The following is a 19,096-nucleotide window of genomic DNA, read 5'->3' as shown; positions in this document are numbered from 1 at the left end:
AGTCTAGCTTGAGATTCTGATACCAAAAACAAAATTTTCATCTATAAGTAATGTTTTATGCAACCTCGGTATGTTGACATATTTTATGTAAAAATTATAGAAGTTAGGCAAAATAACATTATTTCTGAGTTGAGAAGAAAAAAGTATCAGTACTAGGAGCAAAATTTCAATTAGGCTAGAACTAGCAAGTAGATATTTTGTTGATCAGTGTAGTGTGTTAGCCTACTGTTTCTTGTATTTTAATACTAATTAATTTGGGATCCTCAAGACTAGCTATCCCAAAGAGTCTATATACATAAGATACTGAGTGGCCCTGTCTCTAGTTAATTGTGATTGGTAAATAAAGATGCCAACAGCCAGTAGTTGGGCAGAGGAAACATAGGTGGGGTTGAGGTTTTGCAGGCTTGGGGCAGAGAGGACCACTAGGAAGGAAAGAGGAAGAAGAAGCTGCCATGGCACAAAGGAAGAACTTGCAAGAAGGAAAAAAGGAGAAGCCACCCATGGGTTAGCTAAGCCATAAAAGCATGACCCTGAGGGCTGCACAGTTGGAGCTAGGAGCAGTCCAGATGGAACATAAGTTATCGATAGGAAATGGATTCTAACAACGTGGAGGGTAGGCAGCTGCTGCCCAGCTACTGTGCTGCTTAAGACTTACTAAAAATATATAGGCTGTGAATGTGTCTTTCATCCAAGAACTCAATGATCAAGGCAGGGGTAGAATCCCCAGTCTGGGATTTTTTTTTTTGTTTTGTTTTTTTGTTTTTTGTTTTTCGAGACAGGATTTCTCTGTATAACCCTGGCTGTCCTGGAACTCACTTTGTAGACCAGGCTGGCCTCGAACTCAGAAATCCACCTGCCTCTGCCTCCCAAGTGCTAGGATTAAAGGCATGTGCCACCACGCCCGGCTCTGGGAGTTTTTAGTGATTTTTTTTTTTTTTTTTTTACTACAGATCAGAAAATTAGAAATCCTGCAAGAGTGCATCCTCTATATTTATTTGGCTATGTCTGGATCTTCTTTGAAATGTGTTTTATGTGAGGCAGAAGTTCATGTGTATTTAAATGTGAAGTTTGTTTTCTTTTCCTTTTTGTTTTAAGGTGAAAAGCAAGCGGCTACTCATATAAGTCTTGATCAAGAATATGACTCTGAGTCATCCCAGCAGTGGCGAGAACTTGAGGAACATGTTGTGGCTGTGGCTAATAAAGGAGTAATTCCATCTAGTTTCTATCCTACACAGTATTGTTTGAACAGTTACTCCGATAACTCCAGATTTCCACTTGCAGTTGTAGAAGGTGATATAATTGAACTTAAAAAATTATGTATAGGAATGTTTTGCTTGCGTGTATGTATGTGCACCATATGCAAACCTTGTTCCCTGGAAGGCAGAAAAGGATGATGGATATCCTGAAATTGGATTTAGAGATGGTTGGGAGCTTCCCTGTGGGTTCTCTATAAGACCAGCAAGTGATTTTACCATTGAGCCATCCTTCCAGCCCAATACTTGAATACTTGTGGCTTTTTGTTTTACTTAAAGCAAATTCAAGATAACTTATGAAATGCCATATTAATGGGAGGCCCTGGGCATGAAGACAACTTACTATGTACTGAGCTGCATTTATAAGCAAATAGTGGGGATCTAATATTTGTCTATATGTAACATTGTAACATGGTGCTGAAGTACCAAGAGAATGACATTAGGACATCTAAGTCACTCCCAAAACTGAGTTCTGTATGTGACAAAAGATAGTCTAGGCAAACCAAAAAAAAACCCACAAAAGGTATGTTGAGAGGTAGTGTTGGGTTTGTGAAACTTATTAAATGTAGCCCTTTTCTTTTGTAGAGCCAATTACTGTGGAAGTGGCTTTTAGAAACCCTTTAAAAGTTCCGCTTTTGCTGTCTGATTTGTCATTACTCTGGAAGTTTCAGCCTAAAGATGCCAGTGGGAAAGACATTGAAAAAGTGAAAGAACGAGTAAGTTATTGCAGGTATCACGATGCGCCTGACTTCCGGTGCTACCAACTTAGTTCACCTTAGGTATAAACCTAAGGTATAACCTGTGCTTATTCTTGAAATGTAAGAGTACAGAAAAACATGAACTAAAAACACTTTCTGCTGTTTAGAAAACCGCAGTTCCATTTGCCTGTGTGTCTTTACATTGATTTTTTTTCATTTGTATGCTTTTTGCTCAGGTTCTGGATTTCCTTCCACTATTCATGTTGCTTTGTTCATTTATGTTGCTTAGTATGTGTTCTCTAGTATTAGAATACTTAACACTTTATTTGCATAACATGTTTTATGGGTTATTCATAGACTGTTTCACTGTCACTGTTGGGTTGAGGGTTTCCATGTTTACTATCACAATAATTCTATGGTGAATTTTTAGATTTAAATTGTGGTAGAAATTTGGGTCAAATCTATGGCCTCTTCTCTGTTAGGCAAGCCATGTATTTTGTGGTATTTTTGTGTGTAGTTTTTAAGTAATTATTTTGACCGTTATTAGCTCTGAACACTTCACTTCTCTTCCGGTCTTGTCCTCTTGATGACTGCATCTTAAATAGATCACTTATCTGCTTTAGATAAATCAGGCTGAACAAAATGAAACATACACATCAGATGCCTTCCATAGTTTTCTCTACTGTGGGTGTGGAAAACATATACACAACATCTGGAGGTGCTAACTTCAGTTGATGTTTGTAAATTTGGCCAGTAAAATGTTAATAATTTGTTATTTTATTCATCAGTATATTTATTTAAAAAATACATAATTTGTTCTCTAGGTTACAGGTGAACCTGAAATGATTGGAACTGAAGTTATTTCAGAATTCTTAATTAACAGTGAAGAATCTAAAGTGGTAATTGTTTTAATCATTTTCTGTCTTTTGCCTTTCTAAGCTTGTAAACTGAAAACAGAGTGTAAAAGATGAGCTTAATTTCTGTAGCTATGGCATATTTTAGCTTTTTGTTTGTTTTGTTTTGTTTCTGTTTTTGGAGATAGGGTTTCTCTGTGTAGCCCTGACTGTCTTAGACTCATTTTGTAGACCAGGCTGGCCTTGAACTCACAGAAATTGATCTGCTTCTGCCTCCAGAGTGCTGAGAATAAAGGTCTGTACCACTACTCCTGGCTTATTCTAGCTTTATTAAGTCTGAAGTTTGTAAGATTAGAAACCTAGAATTGGTCAAAAGAAATCTATAGGAAAGTTGTAGTTTGTCTTTGATTAAGTCCCTGGAGAAGCGGGGGCAAACTTTTCACCATTTCTTGGTGTTAGCATGGCAAAAGTACAGGCACTTAGGTGTACAGAATTCTTTGTTTTTTGAAAGAGGCTCACTGTATATCTTTGCCTGGTCTGGAACTCACTCTGTAGACCAGACTGGCCTTGAACTCACAGAGCTTGCTTGCCTTTCTTCTTGAGTGCTGGGATTAAAAGTATGTGCCACCACGTCCAGCCCAGACGTTTATTTTTTTAATTAAAAGTATTCCTTTAGGGCTGGCATTTATTTAGTGTGTGCAACACCTCATGTTTGAGTCCCAATACTATAAAAGAAAAAAAATCCTATTTTTGAGGATCAAGACATCATTTTTGATTTGTTTTTTGCCTGGTTTGGTGGTGCACACCTTTAGTTCTGGAACTCAGAGGCAGGTAGGTCCCTATGAGTTTGAGACCAGCCTAGTCTACATAGCAAGTATCAGACTAGCCAAAGCTACATAGTAAGACTCTAGCTCAATAGCAAAACAACCAAAAAGGAAAAGGAAAAGAAAGTGAAAAAAAGAAAAGAAAAAAAAAAAAAGCCAAAACAGTTACTGAATTTATAGATCTTCTTTTAAGAAAGATGTTTTTCCATACTTAACCTGACAGGGATACACCATGACTAAGAAAGTGATCTTTCCAGGCCAAGACTCTTCCATTGCACTTGGGATTTGCTGACCTAAAATATACTGTCACTAAATGGGAGAAATGCCACTGAAGAGTCTGTTATAAAATTTGAAAAAAAAAAAAGGAAGGAAGGAAGGAAAGGAAAAAGAGAGAAAGAAAGAGAGAGAGAGAGAAAGAAACTTTTCCATAAGAAAAAAAATGTCATTTTAAAAGTTTAGATCATGAGTTAATTTTGCAACATTCAACAATTGAGGTACTGTGGTATTAAGGTCCTATGAAAACATAATAAGAATGACTTCAATATCTCCATAGGCAAGACTGAAGCTCTTCCCCCACCACACAGGGGAGCTGCACATTCTGGGAGTTGTGTATAGTCTTGGCACTATTCAGGGCTCCGTGACAGTAGATGGCATTGGTGCTCTTCCTGGATGTCACACAGGTAAAGCTATAGCATTGCTAAACAGTTAGAAAAGTAACACGCACGCCATCCCATAGAATACCAGAACCAAATGAGGTTTTTTCCTAACTAGGTCTAATGTGCCTTTCAAGCATATCCATCCAGCCTTCTGACATTGCCCATGTTATGTTGTCATCCACAGAGTTCTAGTTTGAGAACCGTAGTCAAGTTACAAAAAATTATCACCAAGAAAAAAAAGTCTCATAATATATTATGTAAGCATATGATTTTATGTTGGGCTGTAGGTTGGGCTGTTATATAATGGCATCTAAGCATGTGTAAGCATATGTGATTTAGATTATTCTACCTTCTGGCATAGGTTCAAAAGTAAGAGATTTTATTCCCTTACTGTTAATATTTTTGTTACTGTTCTCAATTTAGTAAATTCTAACTAAATCAATTTTATTTGTTGAAATATCTGCTGCCAATACAAAACCACCTTAGTATATTTTGTTTTCAATACTTCCTTTCTATAAAGCAACATACAAAAGGCACTGTTTTCTCATTGGATGTTAAATAGTCAAAGCTACCTGTGGCAGGACACACCTATAATTCCAGCCACTTGGGAGGCTAAGACAGGAGAGTTGCAAAAATAGCCTGCACAGTTTAGCTAGAAACTGTCACAAAATAAAAGTAATAAAATTTGGTGTGTTTTTGTGCCTCATTGATAGGGCTCTTGGCTAGCATGACATCGCAGGTCCAGTCTCCACTAAAGACAAAACCCAAACACAACAGGAACAGAAGTCACTTGAAATATTAAAAGAGCAGTTAGTTTTAAGTTAATATTCTTGGGTCCCTAAATAGTATTATATACAAATTTTGAAGAAAACTATAAAGATACATGTACTTTATTTAACATGGCTTGGTGGGTGTTTGTTTGTTTGTTTGTTTGTTTTAACATAGAGAACTCTACAAGATCCTAATATTACCTTATAATTAATATATAGTCTGAGGTTAGGTTGCAAAGATGCTGAGAAGGGAGTTTGCAAGAAAATGCTGTAGTTCCCAGAGTTAGTAGATAGATCTTAAAACAAATTAAAACTGAGACTGGAGAGATGGCTCCGCAGTTAAGAGCACTGACTGCTCTTCCAGAGGTCCTAAGTTCAATTCCCAGCAGCCACGTAGTCACTCACAACCATCTGTAATGGGATCTGATGCCCATCTGGTGTGTCTGAAGACAGCTACAGTGCACTCATATATATAAAATAAACAAACAAATCTTAAAAAAAAAACCAAAAACTAAAATTGACTGGCATTGCTGTGTGTGAACTTTACATTCATAAAAGCTGACTGCTAACAGTAGGTCTGTCCTGGATACCCTCTGACCTTTGCACTTGGAACTAACATTTCCATTTGGATGTAAGAGAGACTTCAATAGAAAGAATGAATCAATAGGAACAAAAGAACTGCAAACACAAGTGCAAAATATTTGAATATGGTCTTCTGAGCTTTAGTACTGTATTTTTGCTCCCTGTTTTGATAATTGTTAGACAGGTCATTTGGAAGTAGTCTTGCAATTATGTTTTTAAAGCAGTGTGAGTGTGTATTGAGAATTGTTTTACTTTCTTTTCTCACTGGTACTTAACTCTTAATTGAATACCACAGAATTATGGTAGTCTATAAAATATAGCTAAGAATTAGAGAGCTAAAACAGATATATTAGAGGTTATAATTTATGACCTTCAGTTAACATTAAACTAAGTCCCATCATATAAACAGGGTTTTCATGACACATTATGTAGATTCTTCTCATTCAGAATGTTCATAGGGCCACTACATTATATACCTAATCTGGACCTTTGCAGTCAAAGGCCCTGAGTAGCCTTCAGGAAGATGGCTCAAGCACTTACCCTAGCCCTTACATGCCTGTGAGTACTTTATGAAGCCTTTGATGAAACCCCACATAGATACTGAAGAAGTTAAAAGAAAACTATCTGTATTATAATTTTCATTGTTCAGCCTTTTGAGATGTGAGTTATACGTAATCAGATTAGTGCCATATTTGATATGAATCAAAGTTAAAAGCTGACTGGCATTATGTATTAATTTAATATTTTCTCAAGGCTAATATCCACATTCAGTCCAAAAAAGTTGTTCTTGGGTCTTTTTTGTGAATAAGGATTATGGTTTATAAGATGCTGGTTTTAAAGACTTCTGTTCAATGATAAGTAGCTTTTAGGTAACACTAGTAAATCCAAGGCAGTGAGACATTGAATAGCATACCATAGATGATATTAAACATGGAATTAAAGTAGACTTACTACTTTGATTATGTGTGTTACTCAGCAATTGCTTGGAATTTTTCTGGTACTTATGAAAACCTATAGTATGTATATAGTCAAGTTAACTTAAATCTTCAAACCTATCATATCATTTTAGGGTATTGATTTTTTTTTAATTGCAGGAAAACATTCTCTGAGTATGTCAGTACGAGGGAGACAGGATTTAGAAATTCAAGGCCCTCGACTTAACAATACAAAGGAAGAGAAGACGTCTGTAAAGTACGGTCCTGACCGACGTTTAGATCCTATAGTCACAGAGGAGATGCCGCTGCTGGAGGTATCACACTTCTTTCCATGTCAGGGCCAAACAATTACAGAGCCAGATGATGTTTCACAGAATGTAATTTTAGGCTGAGGTTGTTGATACTACATTTGCTCTTGATAACATCTTGGTAGTGGTGGTGGTTGTGGTGGTGGTAGCAGTGGTAGTGGTAGTTTCTTGTTTTGTTTTGAGACTCTCTATGTAGTCCTAGATGACCTTGAACTTACAGAGATCCCACCTGCCTCTGCATCCTGAATTGCTGGGATTTGAATTGCACTTTTTGTAAAAGATTTATTATCTATCTATCTATCTATCTATCTATCTATCTATCTATCTATCTATCTATCTATGTGAGAATACTGTCACTCTCTTCAGACACACTAGAAGTGGATATCAGATCCCATTACACATGGTTGTGAGCCACCACATGATTGCTGGGAATTGAACTCAGGATCTCTGGAAGAACAGTTAGTGCTTTTAACTTCTAAACCATCTCTCCAGCCCTGAATCACACTTTTAAACTATTGTTAAGCTAGCTAAATAGATCTTATTGACAAGGGTCAGACTGCGTGAAAACTGGCATTCCATCACAGTCATACTCTAAACTGTAATCTTCAAAATATTATTAGAAGTTGGGAAATATTTGTAACTCAGCACTTTGGTTTTTAGACTCCCTGACCCCTTTGCAATTTATGAAAAAATAAGTGAGTGAATGCTTATAGAATATCTGAAGAGTAAGGCAGACAGGGAACTCTAGTACCTATATGGATAGATGAGTAGAGAGGAATGGGTCTGCAGGCTATGCCACTAGTGAGGAGACCACGAGAAGAGGAAGGCAATAGGGTGTGGCATGTAAAAGGAAGGGCTATGTCAGGGAATGGGGGCAGAGATGGGAGAATCAAGGAAAGCTTTGTTGATAAATGCCATAGTAAGACCCCACACTGCGTGTACTAGATTCCAGTTTCCCTAGTAGGGAAGTTAGTAGGTATGACCACCTTTCTTCAAAGGGTGCCTGTAATGTGATCCAAAATGGTGTTTATGTTTTTAGACCTTGTGATTGTAAATATTAGTAGTTAGTTATAAATGGCATCAAGTCTTATGATTGGGTGGTGGTACTGGTGTGTATTGAGGGGAGACCATTGTTGAGCTGCATGTATTCTCAGATCTAATGAATATAAAAGCAAAGGGGCAAAATTTAATGGGAAAAAGAAAAAAAGGATACATGCCCAAGTGCCATTTTATGCATATTTTAACTTTATTTGGTTTCCTTGTCCATGTTGAGAGCTTTTACTTATTTAAAGTCATATATAGCTGTTTATTTATTGTTTCTTTGTTCTATACTTATTCTTCTAGTCAAACTTTTCAGTTAAATTTGATTGGTTGGTTGATTGTGGTGCTGGGGTTCAAACCCAGAACCTCACATGTGCTAGGCATGCGTTCTGCCATTCAGCCAGCTAGGTCTTACTTACCTAATGTGTGTATACTTTAAAACATTTATTCTTTCCATTTACTGTTGTTTTCCTTCCTGTCATTTTGCATGCGTGTATGGATGCATGTACTAGAGTGTGTGTGTGTGTGTGTGTGTGTGTATGTGTGTGTGAAGTCAGAAGACTAACAGTTATTTCTTTCCTGCCATGTGCGTTTGAGAGTAGAGCTCCAGCTAAGAATACCTTCATCTGCTCGATGTCTCACCGCCTGTTTGTGGATTCTGGGACTGCTGGTCTTCCCACCTCTGTCTATAAAGTGCATGGTTTTTTAAGCCTGCCTGTCAATGGCAGAGTGTACTCCCGCATCAATCAATCAATCAATCAATAAAATTTAACTGAAAAGTTTTGACTAGAAAAGTCAGTATAGAACAAAGAAGCAACAATTTGTGTGTTCTAAATTGAAGGAGTATGTTTACATGAATGTCAAGGTAGTATGACCAAAGTTTTTTCTAGTCCCAGAACTCTCAGTAGAATGGTCATTGTGCTATTTACTAATACTCTGAAAACATTTTTTAAATTCTTATTTATTTAGTTTTTGTTGTTTGTTGAGATAGGGTCTTACTATGTAGCCATGAAACCTTGATATATAAACCAAGATGGCCAGAAATCAGCCTGCTTCTGCCGTTTGAGTGTTGGAATTAAAGACATGGGCCACCATATGTGGCTGTTTACTTGTCATTGGGTGCTGCCTGTTTGATTCAGTAGTATTTCCTTATTTCTCTCTGTGTGTGTGCTTAGTATGGCAAGCCTGATCTCCTAATCTCCCAATCTGTATTCCAGCCTGTCAAGTTCTTACAATGATAATCCATTAATTCTCTATAGCTGTAGGTAAGATTAGTGCCTAGAGATGAATTGAGACAGATTAGAGTTTAAATGTCATGTTAGGTCTGCTCTCTTTTATAGTTTAAAGTCATAGGTCATAGATGTTTGTCTGGAATTACACAGTTAAGAATTTATGAGGACTTACTTTCAAAAGCAGTCATTCTGATCACTATAGTAAGTTCTCAAAATAAATTAGTACAGGTCACCAAAACATACTTCTACTAGTAAACAGTTCTTGTTAAGCCATAGAATTGAAATGTTCTTTAGTTATTAAAGCTGTTAGAGGGGCTGGAGAGATGGCGCAGCAGTTAAGAGCACTGACTGCTCTTCCAGAGGTCCTGAGTTCAATTCCCAGCACCCACAGGGTGGCTCACAACCATCTGTAATGGGGTCTGGTGTCCTCTTCTGGTGTGTCTGAAGACAGTTACAGTGTACTCATATCTTTAAAAAAAAAAAAAACTGTTAAAAATATAACTAGCCAGGTGGTAGTGGTGCACACCTTTAATTCCAGCACTCAGAAGACAGAAGCAGGCAAACTGCTGAGTTCAAGGCCAGCCTGGTCTACAGAGCAAGTTCTAGGATAGCCAAGGCTACACAGAGAAAACCTGTTACAAAAATTCAAAAGTTGAGAAGAGTATAACTCTTTTGTATTTCTTTATTTAATAATTTTGCCTTTTTTGAGAACTTTATACACGAGCCCCACATCTACATCTCTTCATTTCCTTCTAATTCCTTCTATGTCCTCCCTCCCAATTTCTTTTTAAATTATTGTGGTGCATGCATGTATCTGTGTAAACCTGAGTCATTCGGCTTTGCTCATATGGATGTGTCCAGACTGACTACTTGGGATTGTGTGGCCTATTTTTGTTTGTTTGTTTGTTTGTTTTGAGACAAGGTTTCTCTGTGTATCCCTGGCTGTCCTGGAACTCACTCTGTAGACCAGGATGTCCTCAAACTCAGAAATCCACCTGCCTCTGCCTCCCAAGTGCTGGGATTAAAGGCATGTGCCACCACTGCCTGGTGAGAGCTTGTTTCTTATTGGGCATTGGCATCTGTAGCTCTTCATCTGGGGTGTGACCATGTGGAATTTCCCCTATCAGCAATTTCTCATCAGCTGATGATCGCATTATACTGGTCTTGTTCTGGCAACCGTATTGTTGGAAGTCGATGGGTCTGTTTTCCTTGTCATATATAGAAAACATTAATAGCAGACGCCCTGGTCTCTTCCTATGCCCTCTTCCTTGATGTTTCCTAAGCTTCAGGTGTAGAGGTTGAGCAAGTATGTCTCGCATGACAATGGTTAAAGACAGAGTTTCTCAGTCCCACTCCTAAGCGTCTAACCATAGAAAGCCTGATTCACTGCGTTCTACTGTCATTGGCTTAAACTTTGTGGAACTTAGTGGCCTTTAAATTCATATCCGTTCTGTGTTTGCAACTGCCTGTGCATTTGGAACTACTAGCTGCATTCTGGGCAGGGTGTAGGGGTGGCTTCTTACTCTACATAGAAGTTCCTAGTGTTTGGGTTGACCATTTATATGTACTTGGGGTTGTCAGAGTCCTTTTGTAAGTGCTGAGGTTTTCTGAGAGTTTCTGTTTGTCATATGTGTGCTAAATCACTGAGAAGTCATTAAGTTTCTAGTTGTAATTTCTTAGCATTTCTGTTCAGTGTATGACTCTAAAGATGGTTGTTGAATAGTTTGAATATGCCTAGCTTTTATTCACAGGTTGAAAACTCCCCCTTTGTTAGATCTGATGTTGCCCCATTGAGTTACTAACAGCCTGAGCTGTGGATGTGGATCCATGGTTCTCTAGTGAGCCATGGGTGTGTACTGTTGCAGTTAGCTACTTTTAACCTGACAGTGATAAAGGTTGTAAGTCTAAGTTTTATCTAGTTTTTACAGCCATTTTAAATAGCTTCTTACTTGTCCATATATACACAGTCATGCCTGTTTGACAAGTCATCTTGTTCTTGTATTTGAAATTCAGAATTTAAAATCTGAGTAGCAAAATAACACTATATGCTTGACCCAAAGGAGAGTTATGAAATAACTTTCTTTTAGTAAAGAAATACAGTCTCTTACAGTGTTGCTCATTAGAGGCTCAGAATTTTTAACAGTGTAATAATATTTTTTCCCTCCAATGCAGGTGTTCTTTATACATTTTCCTACAGGGCTCCTCTGTGGAGAAATCCGAAAAGCATATGTAGAGTTTGTCAATGTCAGCAAATGTCCTCTGACTGGACTGAAAGTTGTGTCTAAACGTCCAGAGTTCTTCACTTTTGGTGGCAATACTGCTGCTCTAACACCGCTGAGCCCCTCTGCATCTGAGAACTGCAGTGCCTATAAGACGGTTGTAACAGCTTCCCCCTCCTTGGGGACAGCACTTGTGTCAACAGCATCATCTATGGACTTTGGAACTGGCACTGGACAGCAGCTGGAGGCCATTCCTGTCCCCCTTCCTGACTCCGTGCTGCTTCCCGGAGCTTCCATCCAGCTGCCAATGTGGCTTCGTGGGCCAGATGAAGAGGGTGTCCATGAAATTAACTTTTTATTTTACTATGAAAGTGTTAAAAAGCAGCCTAAAAAACGGTGGGTAATTTAAAACTTTTAAAGTGTAAGATCCTTACTTAATACTTAATATGCAAATGAGAGTGAATATTTGACACTTGTTATAATTATTATATATTTGGTACATGTTATATATCATTGATTACTAGAAAGTAACCATCTTCTGAATTATGCGTGATGTCTATATCTAAACTTAATATATATTTATATATAAACTTAATATATAATTATAACTTAATTCTAGGTAGGTAACAATGTAGAAAATGTAACTACGTGAAAATTTTTAATGCAGAAAATGAATATAGAACCCAACATTTTTAGGTGTTCTTAGTTTATAAGCTTACTGATTCTTTGATAGATTAAGTCTGTGCCATTTGTATATGAAGCTCCCTTCCATACAACTGTCCTTTTGTAAGAATGTGATTTTTGGCACATATGAGAAATATATGTACAGTGGCGTACAATGTACTCCAATCACTTAAAGAATGCAGCCTCACTGATCAACATCAGGCCTACATGTTGCACAGCAGAATTCTAATGCTATTATCATCTTTATAAAATTAACATTTTTTACTCTGTAGAATATCTAAATGTTGTAACATAGTATAAGGACAAAAACAGGAAAATACTTGAAGTGATTGTACATTTTATGTTCTTAGTAATGTGAATTCTCCTTAAGAGGATAGACACAGGCCAAGTTCTCTGGCCAGAGAAACTTTAGTGCTGTGGTAGTGAAAGGAGCTTCAGAGGGCAGGAGAGATTTCACAGCATGAATACTAAGTGGATAGGAATCAGCTGTGTCTATGCACAACAGTTCACCAGTTAGAGAACAGGAACTAAATCGTGGGAAAGAAGTCATAGGGTTTAGAGTGGTAGTATGGGCCTGTAATCAGAGGGGAGGCAAGAGCAGGACTATAGACCGCCCTGACTTTGGCAAAAAAACAAAACATTATATTTGAAATGTACAGCTCTGAATACCAAGTTAAAATTTGAGGTTTGAAACCTGGGGAGATGATGTGCCTCGGTGGCTAAGAGCTCTTGATGTTCTTCTAGAGGACTCATCTTTGGTTCTCAGCATCTAATTGGGTGTCTCACAACTGTGCAATCCAGTTCTAGGTGATCTGGTGCCGCCTTCTGTCCTCTGTGGGTACTCATATATACACATGTGGCACACACACACACACACATTTTTAAAAAAATGTTGTGGTTTGGTTTGGTATTTTTAACTTTGAGACCTATATATTTATTTTGAGACAGGATCTCACTAGCCAGGAACTCAGATTGGCCTCAAACATTAGAGATCTTCCTAACTTTGCCTAGTTTAATGGCATGTACTACCACACTTCTGGAACATGTTTGGGACCGCTTTTAAGAGAGATGGAATTGTTGCTACGTGAAGGTTATTTTCACTATGACGTGGTTGAATTTGACCAGCTGGGAAAAGCCTAGAGCCAGAAATACTATGAGTTTCCTTCCAAATTGAGAATAAACAGCTAAACTGAACTTAAGTCTAACTATAGTTTTACCTCATTGTATTCTTTGTTTTTCTGATTATATGGAATCCTGGAAGTTCCAGTGTTTCTGGTCTTTATTTAAAATTAGAGATTTGTAACATAAGGAGAGAATCTTAGATTCAGTTTGCTTGTGTTTTTAATCTTCAGACACAGAATATTAAGACACACTGCAGTTATTTGTACTAGCCGGTCTTTGAATGTGCGAGCGACTGTCTGCAGAAGTAATTCACTTGAAGATGAAGAAGGCAGGGGCGGCAATATGCTAGTCTTCGTGGATGTAGAAAATACTAATACTGTAAGTTATTTTAAACATGAATTTTGTTTTAAAGTCTATTTAGAAATATTTAGGGTTTAGTAAATTTTTTTTCTCCACAGTTTGACATAAGTATGAATTTAGAACTGTACATATGGACTAGTTTGAGCACATCTTAAAATTCTCTGATGGCTTTGATTTTGTGAAAGGATCTGCTGGTAATAGTATGGTACATTGATGTCAGGTGTAGTGTTCAGTGATAGAGTCTCAGGTAATGAAGCATATGTGGATCTGTGTGGATTTCATTTTCCAAATTAATAATCCTGTGCTCCTGTGTTCTGACAGTCCATTCCCTTTAGACAGTTCTGTCTGTATTCTAAATATCAAAAAGATGTGATTGTAAAGCTTATCGAGCCTCGAGCGGGTCAGTTCAGATACTTACCAAATGCTATTAAGTCTGCCACACTTGCTTTTACTTTCATAAATCTGTAAAACCACTTCTTAAGAAACAGTGAGATTTATTTTGTTGAAATATTGGTAATTTTTATGAGATTATGCTCATTATTTGAGTAAGAAAATGTTGATAATTTCTAGTGTAAGATTATCTCTCATTTAGGAAAACATAAAAAATATATACATTAGCTGGGTGGTGGCAGCACATTCCTTTAATACCTGGGAGGTAGGAGCAGGGGGATCTTTGCGAGTTCAAGGCCAGCCTGGTCTACAGAGTTCCAGGACAGTCAAGGCTACACAGAAATCCTGTTTTGAAAAACCAACACACACACACACACACACACACACACACACACACACACACACAAAGCTACACGCTGGTTTGCTAGGTTTTGTTGTCTCTGTGACTCCAACCTCCCTCTCTTCCTTCTTCCTTCTATATTATATCACTGGGTTTTAATGTAAATAACTGAACTCGTCGACCTCCTTAGTGCCAGAATTATAGGCATAATTGCTTGTTTGGTAGTTTGTTTTTCACCTTAATGAGGATGAGATATTTCAGGAGAAAAGGCCTGAGAAATAAAAGAAAATGTCATACCTTTTTTGTTAGATATCTGGTCTCAAACTGAGTCTGTAGCCCCTGCTTCCGCTTCCTGAGCACTGAGATGATGGGCGTGGGCTACCAAGTCTGGTTTATAGGATGACAGGGATTGCACATAAGGCCTCACGAATGCTGGGCCAGCTGTGAACTGTCACCTCACTCAGTAAAGGTCAGAGTTTTAATTTAAAGTCCACAACAGAACTATTTTTTTCTCCTTTGAGTGAGGGTCTCATACCCAGGGAAACCTGAAACTTGAGGTGTAGTAGTAGTATAAACAGTAGTCTTTTTAAAAGCTCCAGCCTGCCAAGTGTTGGGATTTAGATATCAACTCCATACCTAGCTTTCAAATAAGTTTGATTATTAAGTACTACTAGAAACTAGTAGATTCTAATAACATTATGTGTAGATTTGAATTGTAGCTAATATGTTTCTTGGGGGTAATGTTACTTTCTCTAAAGATGTTAGATAGGCATTTGAATAACTTTCTGAAATAAATACTGTTGAATTATTTCAAATACATGCTACATTTAATACATTTACTTCTGAAGATTTGTTTTTATTTTATGTGTATGAATGTTTCGCCTGCTTGTATGTAAGTGTACAGCATGTGTGCCCAGTGGCCAGAGGCTGGATTCTCTGGAAATGTAACTATAGGTTATTGTAAGCTGCCATTTGGGTGCTGGGAACTGACTCTAGGTCTTTTGGAAGCTCAGCAGAGCTCTTGATCATTGATCCATCTCCCCAGCCCCTAAGCCTAAGGGGTTTGCTCCTCCCCCACCCCCCTTTTTTCCTGTACTGGATTAAATGGGGGCCTTATACGTGAAGCAAGTTCTGTACCATTGAACTCTGTCCCTGCACTCTAATGTTACTTTTGAGTGATTTGAGTAGCATCTGATTGGAGTATTTTAACTCTGTGCTCTTACCCTTGAGTGACTTTTGTGTGTCTTTCTGACAGAGTGAAGCGGGGGTTAAGGAGTTCCACATGGTGCAGGTGTCAAGCAGTAGCAAGCACTGGCAGCTCCACAAATCCGTGAATATCTCCGAAAACAAAGGTCTGTACCTTGAGCCTCTGGGTTTTATTAGTAACTGTGTCAGTTGCTGTGACCCAATATGTGAAGGAGCAACTTAAGGGAGGAAGGGTTTGTTTTGTCTACAGTGTGAAGGGCTATAGTCATCCTTTCAGAGCAGGCATGTGGGCAGGGGCATGGCAGTTGCTCACATTGCCTCTACCCTCAGGGAACGGAGAGAATAGATAGGAAGTGGGGCTAGGCATAAGCCCTCAAGGCCCCGTCTCTCAGTGACCTCTTCCACCAGCAAGGCACTACTAGCTGTGGACCACTTGTTCAAACACACTAGCCGTGGGGGCATCTCACGTGTGAAGAGCAGGAGTTAATTGAACAGATGGGAAAATCTCATGTTTACTGCAGAAAAATTGTTGTGGCTATAGTGTAAATTATGTTGCCACTCATACAGACTTTCATGGCTGGTAAAATACATTAGCATTTAATTTTTTTATACTTATTTTTGTGTTTGTGTCTGTGCTTATGTGCACATGCATTTTCCACAGCACACATGTGGAGGTCAAAGGATGACGTAAGGGGTCAGGTAGTCTCCTTCCACCATGTGGGATGCCAGTATTAGACTCAGGTCATCAGGCTTGGTAGCAGGCACCTTTAACCATTGAGACAGCTCTCTGGCCCTATAAGAACATGTTTAAAGGCCAGATACAGTGGTGGAAAATACACCATGACAAATATAATAATATATATTATAGTTTTTATAAATCATTTATTATTAAATTATTACATAATTTGTATAAGTTATAGATGTGGGGAAATATCAAAAGGAAATGACTGAAAAATGCTAAAGGATATGGTCTAGTGGTCAGATTGCGGGCCCCTAGGACCCCAAGTTCTAACCTTTTGAACTTTTTGCTTAGAATGTCAAATGTCAAACATACACACAGAGAGTCAGAGTCACATATGCTTATATATTCGAAGATTCTGAATTTTAACCTTTCAAGCGGTTAATATCTTTTTTTTTTTTTTTGAGACAAGTCTCTCTGTGTAGTCTTGGCTATCCCTTGAACTTACCGTGTAGAGTAGGGTAGCCTCAAACTCAGAGATCCGCCTATTTCTGCTTCTTGAGTACTAAGATTAAAGGCATACATCTCTATACCCAGCCAAATGAAACCATTTTTATAATTATTAATTGCTTTTTGTTATGACCAGGGAAGTCTGAATAATGAATTGGACTTTGCACATGTAACCTGAGAAACATTTTTATTCCCAGATGCCAAGCTTGCCAGTAGGGAGAAGGGAAAGTTTTGCTTCAAGGCAGTAAGATGTAAACAAAAAGAAGGTAAAGTTGTTTTACTCTCGCACTTTCCTAAATGTCCATTTATATCTTATAGCAGTGATGTGATTAATTTGTTTTCATGTGTGTGTGTGTTTTTTTAAGGTGGTATACAGTCCTCAGAAAAATACACTTTTGCAGATATCATCTTTGGAAATGAACAGGTATGAAATGATGCACAGTAATATTTGATATGAAAATCTTAGTTTTCAGGTATCTAATTTGAAAAAACTGTAACATCACTAATAGCTATCTCTGAAAAGTGAGTATCTGAACCTTATTAAGTTTTATACCCACCTTTTATCTGTGAGATAATCCAAGCATGCTACATGGATGAACTACACCACTTTACTTAAAGCTTACTTCTTTTGAAAATATCCAATAAGAACAGTAATTGAGATCATAGAAAAATTGTAGTTACTTGAGGAAGCTGTTGTGTTTAGGAAAGGGGTCATAGTACAGCTTATTGCCTAGAACCCTCGTTTCTAAGTCAGCTTCAGATTCTTTTCTCATGCTGTCACCTTCAATTTTGGGCATATCACATGGTTCCAAGACCTAGAAGCATTGGATGCATAGGCTGTCTTAGAATTGGAAAGTTTCCATAACACTTGAACATATATATGAGTCACCTGGAGCAGTGCTCTTCAGTGTTAAGTACGCATTGTGAATCTTGTTACGATGCCGTTACGCTATCAGGACCGTGGTGGAAGCTCAGGTTCTGTGTGGTTTTCCGTTCCTGAGAGAGAGCTGTAGTAGCTCCGTCTTTAGAACTTAGGTTTGAGTATCAAGATGTAGAGACTTGTTTTTAGGATACAGGCTGTTCTTCTCTACTTGTGAAGCTCCATTATGATCTGCAGTAGAGTTTGAGAATATGATTTTTGAAATTTTTCTTGAAGACACAGTATCCTGTAGTTCAGCCTGGCTTCAAACTCCTGATGTAGTCAAGGATGACCTTGCACTTGTCATCTGCAAGTCTCTACTTTCTGAGTGCTGGGAATGCAGACTTATGTCACCATTGCATCCCTATATTTATTAGTTAGGGTCTCATTGCTGTGAAGAGACACCATGACCAAGACAACTCTTACAGGGGACAACATTTAATTTGAGCTGGCTTAACAGGTTTAAAGGTTCAGTCCATTGTCATCAAGGTGGGAGCATGGCAGCATCTAGGCAGGCCTGGTGCTGGAGGAGCTGAGAGTCATGTTCCAGAGGCAAACATGAGAAGACTGGCTTCCAGGCAGCTAGGAGAAAGGTCTCTCAAAGCCTACTCCTGCTTTTACTCACCCCACCCCCACCCCCCACACTTCTCTAACAAGGCCACATCTTCTAATAATGCCACTCTCTGGACCATGCATATTCAAACAACCACACCTATGTGACCATGCCTGGTGGGGTTGCAGCCCTATGTTACCCTGTCTGGCTTTCCATGGAGAGCTGGAGGTTGAACCCAGAGCTTTGGGTATTATAGGCTCTCACTCTACCAACTGAGGTATGCCCCTAGTTTGGACAAAATGCATTAACATTTTGTTCAAACTAATTTAGTTCTGTGTGTGATCACATACATTGCTTGTGTGCATGTGTGTGGCATGGTGGGTGTGTGGAGCTAAGAGAGAGCACCACTTTCTGGAGTCAGTTCTCTTTCCCTGTGTTGAGACGGGCTCTCTCCCTTGTGTCTGCTGCACTCCATGTTCCCAGACTGTCTGGCCTACAAGTTTTGGACTGCTCCTTTCTGGACCTTCACTTTTCTATTAAGGGTCACTTTCTGCTGGGCTCTAGAGCTCCACTTCAGGTCATCTTTTACTATTGAACCATCTTCCTGTCCTATGCATTTTTAACCAGCCCCACTATCATCTGGAGAGGTCGACTACTGAGCCACACTGGCATCCTGAATGACAGTGCTGTTTATGAAATTACTTCTTTATGCTCTTTAACAGTTCCGTACAAGTCTAAAGTATTGCATTTCTCTGATTGGAGCTTTCATGTGACTCGACTTCTGTGACAATATTTGGGAAAGCAGATGTTTAAGGAATGAATGTCTCAAAGCTACAAAGGCCCAATCATTACAGAGCATGTGTGACTTCAAATGTTAGAATTAGCACTATTAGCCGGGCGTGGTGGCGCACGCCTTTAATCCCAGCACTCGGGAGGCAGAGGCAGGCGGATTTCTGAGTTC

The 19,096-nt window shown here is 38.5% G+C and overlaps 1 protein-coding gene across 5 annotated transcripts in view; it reads left to right on the top strand.

Moving 5' to 3' along the window:
* The window catches only part of Trappc8 (trafficking protein particle complex 8), an 82,986-nt gene that overhangs the window by 50,804 nt on the left and 13,086 nt on the right, over positions 1–19,096 (top strand). For all 5 annotated transcript variants that reach the window (XM_029471852.1, XM_021150458.2, XM_021150457.2 and 2 more), the window contains exons 15-24: positions 1,096–1,290; positions 1,839–1,969; positions 2,776–2,850; positions 4,183–4,309; positions 6,732–6,886; positions 11,326–11,768; positions 13,409–13,556; positions 15,524–15,620; positions 16,861–16,929; positions 17,029–17,087. In XM_029471852.1, the coding sequence (XP_029327712.1) occupies positions 1,096–1,290; positions 1,839–1,969; positions 2,776–2,850; positions 4,183–4,309; positions 6,732–6,886; positions 11,326–11,768; positions 13,409–13,556; positions 15,524–15,620; positions 16,861–16,929; positions 17,029–17,087 (1,499 nt within the window). The remainder of the gene's footprint in view (positions 1–1,095; positions 1,291–1,838; positions 1,970–2,775; positions 2,851–4,182; positions 4,310–6,731; positions 6,887–11,325; positions 11,769–13,408; positions 13,557–15,523; positions 15,621–16,860; positions 16,930–17,028; positions 17,088–19,096) is intronic.

Source organism: Mus caroli, chromosome 18 (genome assembly GCF_900094665.2).
Source record: "Mus caroli chromosome 18, CAROLI_EIJ_v1.1, whole genome shotgun sequence".
Lineage (NCBI taxonomy): Eukaryota > Metazoa > Chordata > Mammalia > Rodentia > Muridae > Mus > Mus caroli.
The sequence above is the reverse complement of the archived record's forward strand: the minus strand, read 5'-3'. Positions and strand labels throughout refer to the sequence as shown.